Consider the following 7,500-nt stretch of genomic DNA (forward strand, 5'->3'; position numbering starts at 1 on the left):
ATAATGATAATGATGATAGTAATGATAATTGTAATGACAATAATAATAATAAGACCACAATTATTTCATACCTTGGTTTATTGATCATATTTTTGAAAAAAAAAACTTCTAACTGGCGGTCGCAAAATAAAAATACAAATAATTGGGTGTTTTGGCCTTTTTTTTTTTTTTTTTTTTTTTTTTTTTTAGAACTTTATTAAAATCTGGAAACATGTAACAGTCGATAAAAAATAAATGAAATACCGATGACAAAACTACACCACATCTGGAATCGATATTGTTCACGTGCCCACAGACAGGAATTATCTCAGGTGATATTTTGTACCATTGATTGGGAAGATTTTTATAAGTACAACTTACTAGAAAAACAGAACATTGGAATCAAATCGTATCGGATTAGGTGCGGTGGGAAAAAGTCGATATTCAATAACTTTTTTTTTTTTTCTTTTTAATCGGGAAAAAAAAGTGCGGATCCGTAAACCATGAAATTAATTAATTCTCGGCAAATAGTAATAATAACAACAATAATAAAAACAATATAAAGATAAAAACAATAATAATAAAAAAATAATAATGATAGTAATAGTAATAATAATATTAATAATAATAATAATAATAATAATAATAATAATAATAATAATAATAATAATAATAATAATAATAATAATAATAATAATAATAAATATAATCATCATCATCATATTTATAATTTTAATGACAATCATAAAAATAATAGTAATAATAATAATGATAATAATAATAATAATAATAATAATAATGACAATAGCAATAACAAAACAACAACGATAATAATAATAATAACAAAAATAATATATACACGAATTGCGTCGTTATATCGCTGTCACACAGTTATCACGCTCAAGACAGCTGGTTAATGAAAATGTACTTATGACGAAAGTTATACTGCCGGTTTCTTAGAATTGTGCGAGGCTCGACCCAAAGAATATTCGTATACTTGACATGCATAAATAAAGAAATAAATGCATATCTATCCGTCTGGACATGCATATCAACCCGGCAAATAGATAGTTAAATGTATATCTATCAGATATATAGACAGATATGCCTTTATTTCTGCGTCTGTATTTATGAAAATTCATTGGCTCGGGCGTGGCACAATTTTAACAAACCGGCCGTAAAGTCTGGTTGGTTGTAATCACGCTGAATGGGACAAGACGAGAAGAAAGACTAAATTTCAATCTTACTCTCAACTGCTTGTTGGGTCGTTAAAGGTTAATGAGATTGGATGCTATTGATAAATTTATTATATTCTATTAACGATTACCTTTATTGCATCTGTTGCTGTTCAACTCTTGCATGTAGGATTTGTATGAGTTCGTCCACATAACAGCAAATGTATTTAAAGATTACTTTCCTTCACGAAAGAAAGAAAGAAAGAAAAATACGAGAAAAATCGTCTCTGGCTGTATTTAACTTTTATGAAATTTATATGATCTTATTTTCAGGACTTTCCGAATGAAAAGACTATATATATGTACTTATCTTTTATGAGAAGAAATGGATAACGTACTTCTTTAAGAATTAAAGATTCTATTCAGAAGTCCGTTCAGAAAAAGCTTTTGTACTGCATATTTTCTCAAATCATAAAGAAATTTATCAGGTATTCATCTAAACACAATTAAGGGTCTATGGAAGGTTAAAAAAAACTTCAATGACAACTTGATTTACATTGTAGTGGATGATAGTCCATACATTTTTCCCAAATGCTAGTTTATATTACTGACCTTATGTAATACTAAAAGTGAGGAGGTTAATATTAGTAATACGAATAAATTGATGCTGATGAATATATAATCAGCAACGCTTTAATTATCATTAGAAGTTTTAGTCATGAAAACATTGAGAGAAAAAGTAATAGAAAAAATGATAAGAAAGCAAGAAAGAAAGAAAAAAAGAAAGAAACAAACAAAATCAGCAACATAATTTCGGGGGAAAGGTGTCCCTAAGCTTCAATACCTCATACAATAACTTTGTTTTCAATCATTTCGTCAAATATACTAAGGAATCTGGGGCGCAGTATTGGCGATGTTGCAACCAGCTCATCTAAAACATCTTTTAGTGAGTCGGTAAACCCATCCTCATCCTCCTTGTTGATGTCTCCCTCACAGATAACTATCACAGTCACCAACATCGCGAGCAGCAGGCCATATTCGAGGTTGTTCTTGTACTCCTGACGAAGTTCCTCTCGGGAGAAGGGTATGGCGGTCTTCCCTGCTTCTGCGACGCTGAGGAAGGACGAGTAGTAGATGTCTAGAAACGACTCGAGGTTCGTTTTCCTCACGAAGCCTTCGAGACTCGAGTGGAAGAGGTAGTTGAGGTCGGTGGCTGGTGAGGCCTGACGACACAACTGTAGGTCCAGCAGCATTACTTCGACGGGAGTCTCTTCTTCGTTGTATCTGGAAAGTATGAAAAATATGACGAGTTCGCTATGAGAGAGCTATTCAGTAGATGTGTGTATGTCAGAGAGTGTTGTTTGCCTTAAACCTTCGCAGTTACTGTGACACAAGTTTTAAACCAATAACAAGAGAAATAGTTGTAAGTTGTAAGTACCTAAAGAGCAAGTTATTGTTCCAGCAGTCACCGTGGCACAGAAGGTCGAAGGGAGGAACCCCAACGATATGGTCGCCCAGCATGTCTAATACTTTCACCTTGTTTCTGCCGAGCCAGTTCTCCGCCACTTCGTATCCTCCAACTTTATTCAGCATATCTTTAACTATATCCATCTGTTTGGAAAATAACTTGTATGTTTTATCCCTTGCGTCGTCGGCATAGTTGAGCCAATCCAGCTTTAGGATTGGGTACTTCTCGGTGAGGTCTGGGATCTTGGCCTTGACGAGGTACGAGGCTGCGTGGAGTCTGGCCAGTTCCTCGAGGACGAGCTTGGTGTGGGCGACGTCCATGCCCTTCTTGCGGTCGAACATCTTGAAGCCTTTGGGCCGGAGGTCCTCCAGGAAGATAACCTCCTGAAATTCTTCTAAGGACGTGTGGAAACACCGAGGAACTCTTAGAGGCGCTTGACCTGCTTCTTTTAACTGTGACTGAATATCATGCACAAGATGCTGATAAAACATTACTTCTTTTCTAAATACAACGTAAAGGAACTTTTCAAATGCCGCAAAATTTCTGGGGTTATACTTCACGACATACGAAGTCTCGTGGTCAGTTTCCCAAAGCGTGTAATTCACAATGACTCTGGCCACAGACGTCGCGTAGTTGTCTCCTTTCTTGGTGCATTCCTGGACCGCGAAGGAGACGAGACGAGCGTCGCTTCCCTTGTCGTTCTTGAGTGCCGCCTCGACGCTCTCCTGCGTGATCTCGCTCGGACGGAAGTCAGACTCTGCGCCGTCGCCCTCCACTGGAAGAAGTCGGAAATTGTTATTAAACAAATAGATGGAACGCAGTGATGAAAGTGACTTCAATCACGTATATAGATAGATAAATATAATAACAGACAGATAGATATATGGATAGACTGATAGATAGATAGGTAGAATAGATAAATAAATAAACTGATAAACCAAAACAGGGCTCGGACGAAGGTCAGACTCTCCACTGGGAGATCGGGATAAGGATATTGGCGTTAAAAGAAGGTGTTGGCTAATGTGGTCTCTTTATCAAAAGTAAACAAACATACAATAGAATTCTAATGTTCGTTCTTCATTCTGCGCGCGCGTTTGCGTGTATATATATATATATATATATATATATATATATATATATATATATATATATATATATATATATATATATATATATATATATATATATATATATATATATATATATATATATATATATATATATATATATATTTATATACACTAGTATATGCATGTGTGCCCGTGTGCGTGAACACTTTTATTGTTGTATTTCCCATTGCTCACAAACACCAACTCACACAACGCACTTCACACTCACTTGTCTCGCAGGTGAAGACGTACGCGACCCAACGCTGCCTGGCTGTGTCTGCGCTGGCGTTGGCTGGCTTGCAGGGGACGGGGACGGTCGACCCCAACTGCCAGACGCTTAGATGCAGACTCCTCCTCCGTTTTCTCCTCCACGGAAAACTGCTGTATTTATTGACTGACTTATTTTGAAGCTTTCAGCTCCTGTGATATTGTTTGCTTCCTCTTCGGTGTCTGGAGGAGGTATGGGTTAGCAAGAACGGTGGTTTTAGTGACCGAATTTCCTTTCAAGAAATGCTATCATGTGACATCGTTTGCTGTGGGATTGTTTTGGCAGGATGTGTGTCCTTAGTAGCTCTTCAGTTCAAGGTGTATCTCATTCACAGCTCAACAATTAGGGGGACAATATCATCCTCAGTATGACGGTTATAGGAATAATTAATAGGTAATTGCATGCACAAAATATCTAAAATGTTGTAAGCACTGGTACAAATTTGTGAACATATCTACTTTTTTTTTTATTAATTGGGAAAATTTATTACTTTTTTATACTACGAGATAAAGGATGATTGTGGCTGAGATAAAGAAGATAAAAAGCAAGATCCAATGTACACCAGATTACCTGTCATGACCAGGCATGTCTTTACAACCGAAATTAAATCTACGATGTATCTTTTTGACTTGGAAGATCTCCGCGTACAGAAATTCAAACAAATCCGATATCACATTTCCATTAAAAGCTTTAGTATAATTCTTGTGAGAAAGTTTTGAAATCCTAAAAAGCATTCCTTTGATACAATATTTTGTCGAGATATTGTTTCCACAGATCACTGGAATTATGTATTGGGAATGTCATGTTTACGTTTAGGAACCAATAGAGAAAGAAAGAAAAATAGGTATCTACAGTGTCTAAGCGATGGCCTTCACGAGTGAGCTACAAAAGGACATCGAAAAGGCACAGATGCATAGGATTTTCGACCACATTGCTGTTGTAATTGGCCTTAAGTCTGCCTGCTGGTAGAGAATGCTATACTCGGTGAATCGAGTGACGAGTGCATCCTTTTGCTAAATTGGTTACATAAGGCCTGGTAACATGACTTAAAGACCAGGAATTCCGACACTACAATTATATCATCTTAATGACAAGCAAGAAACGTTTCTCGTTAGCATGGCAAGCAGCTGTCACACACAGAAATGTTACGTATTTATATGCCTGATTTCATACTAGAATGATAATGGAAAAATTACTGCATAAAAATAAGCACTTTGGGTAAAGAATACAATAGTTATAGGTCCATGCTTGGGGTTACAATATTACTACTGATTACAGCTAATTGTTATGCTAATTATCTATTAAAAACTTTTCCTTCATTGTTTTACAAGATAATGTTTTTTTTCTCTGTCATTAAAGTTGTAAACAGACAATATTTTCTCTGTAAGAAATTACATTCGACAGTAAACACGCGAAATTCGATCTTATTGCACTTAGCCTCATGACCTCGCCCTTCAGTTGCAATTTTCAACAAGGTATTAACTATGGAGGTCAGTGAGGGATGTTCTGCTAATAGAGTTATCGTTAATACTGACCTCTATAATCTCTATATCAGTGGAATTAGAAATCTTAGATATTCGACTTCCATGACAGATGATAAACCGTCACGTGACCCAACTCTTCTTTATTTTTTCCTTAACTTTAAGATATAAATAAACACGAATACAGGAAATCGGACGAAGGAAGTTCATACTCACTTTTACTCGGTTTAGAAGACGGACACCTCTAGAAGACGGACACCTCTAGAAGACGGACACCTCTAGAAGACGGACACCTTTAGAAGACGGACACCTCTAGAAGACGGACACCTCTAGAAGACGGACACCTCTAGAAGACGGTCACCTTTACGCCTCTCGGGATGTTGCTGTTCTGTGATGATGTCGCTGCTTCTATCCTGTACTTCCATTTTTAATTGATGCCAAATACCCTATTTAGGTGCCACCTCGTTATTCCTATCAATCTCCATTTACGGGGGACAATAAGCTATGTCTAACGTCATGGCTCGAGTGACGTAATTTTCGATTTGAAGACCAAACGAGGTTAGAGAGTCATGAGAGATATCTTGCTGAACTTCATTTCCTGTGAAAAATATCCTGTCGAGTGGCACCGTTGGCACCTTGAGAACGTTGCAAGGACTTCTGTAATGAATTCCTGGTCTGGTCCCGATTTAGTTTTAATTTTCAGTGAAGAATTCTGTTGATCAAGAAGACAAGAAGCGTCATATAGGGGCCTGTTGGTGAAACCCATTGCTCTAACACACACACACACACACAGACAAAGACACAGACAAAGACACATACACAGACAAACACACACACACATACACTGACACACAAAAACACACACACACAGACAAACACACACACACACACACACATATATACAAACACATACACATATACATACACAAACACACACACACACACACACACGTACAGGTTGACATTAAAAAAGCCGGTAATCTCCAGATTTAAGGTGTGTGGGTTTTCTTGAATGCCGTCATGGGGGCCATACAGCAGAAAAGACATGATAAAATGAAAAGGAATGAGTGGAAATGCCCGATAACACGTGCAAGTGAGACAACAGCGCCAACGCGGCATATTTCAAAATGCACTCCGATAGCAGTGCCGGTAATCTGAGGGAACCGGATTATTGAAGGCCGGATTTTGGAATGTCAACCTACACACACACACACACGCACACACAAATGTATAAAAACGTGTAATGTGTGTGACTGTCAAAAATGTACATCACAGAATAATATATGCATTGCTCGAAGTACAGTGCAGAACAATGAAACGATTTCTCAAGTTCTGCAGCTTTTTTAAATTAAATTTGAATATTTGTTTATTCGCACCATTATTTCAAAAGGCAGAATCAAAGCACTTATTTGGCCCCTTCCCAAAAAAGAAAAATCGGTGCCAATTCTAGAAAGACTTATTACATTACGAGTATTAATTTTCTTGAATGTACATTTTATTCGAAAAACACTGGAGGCGAATTAATGATATATGTATTTTCTTATGTGGTTTTCATCTACTTGAAGTGCATCGTTCTTGTTCAGAATGTTTCCATTGCCATATTTTAGAGACATCTTTTCCGAGATGAAGATGGTAACAGTATTATAAGTGTAAGTATGAATGTATGTTCAGCAGTGATACGTTTCCTAGTCTTTCTTTATGTAATATGACTGAATACATTATTTTTTAAAACTTGTATTTCCTGTTTACCTTGTTTGGGTTCAAGCAATTCTTAAATTTCTCCATCTGCCTTACTATTTGCAATAAAAAATGCCGTTTATTTTTTCTGTGTAAACTCAAAGTAGACTACAGGATAATGGTAATAGCAGTAACAACAGTAAAAAAGTTCTCAAGTCAACATGAATATGTGGCTTTATTCTGATCACGTTTATGCTCATAAGACTTTGAAAACAGAACCCGGTTGTGGCATAAATATCTTTTGAACAATCGTTATCATTTTTTTTCGGTAAAGTTGATGATA

The 7,500-nt window shown here is 36.5% G+C and overlaps 1 protein-coding gene across 3 annotated transcripts; it reads right to left on the reverse strand.

Moving 5' to 3' along the window:
* Positions 1–1,673: 1,673 nt before the first annotated feature.
* On the reverse strand, positions 1,674–5,866 carry LOC138859058 (uncharacterized). 3 transcript variants are annotated; one of them, XM_070144523.1, is made up of 4 exons: positions 5,697–5,866; positions 3,950–4,181; positions 2,593–3,397; positions 1,674–2,438 (listed from the first exon to the last, which is right to left on the reverse strand). In XM_070144523.1, coding segments are annotated over exons 2-4 (1,245 nt in total). In that variant the 5' UTR covers positions 3,951–4,181; positions 5,697–5,866; the 3' UTR covers positions 1,674–1,999. The 3 variants fall into 3 exon arrangements, with proteins under 3 accessions (XP_070000624.1, XP_070000623.1, XP_070000622.1); XM_070144522.1 differs by having other exon boundaries at positions 3,961–4,112; positions 5,697–5,865; XM_070144521.1 differs by having other exon boundaries at positions 3,961–4,181; positions 5,697–5,865.
* Between the last annotated feature and the right edge of the window lie 1,634 nt (positions 5,867–7,500).

This window comes from Penaeus vannamei, chromosome 32 (assembly GCF_042767895.1).
Source record: "Penaeus vannamei isolate JL-2024 chromosome 32, ASM4276789v1, whole genome shotgun sequence".
Classification (NCBI taxonomy): Eukaryota; Metazoa; Arthropoda; class Malacostraca; order Decapoda; family Penaeidae; genus Penaeus; species Penaeus vannamei.

Coding starts and splice junctions, on each gene's coding strand:
- LOC138859058 (XM_070144523.1), bottom strand. Junction 2,439..2,592: donor AACAATAACTTGCTCTTTAG/GTACTTACAACT, acceptor CATACTTTCCAG/ATACAACGAAGAAGAGACTC.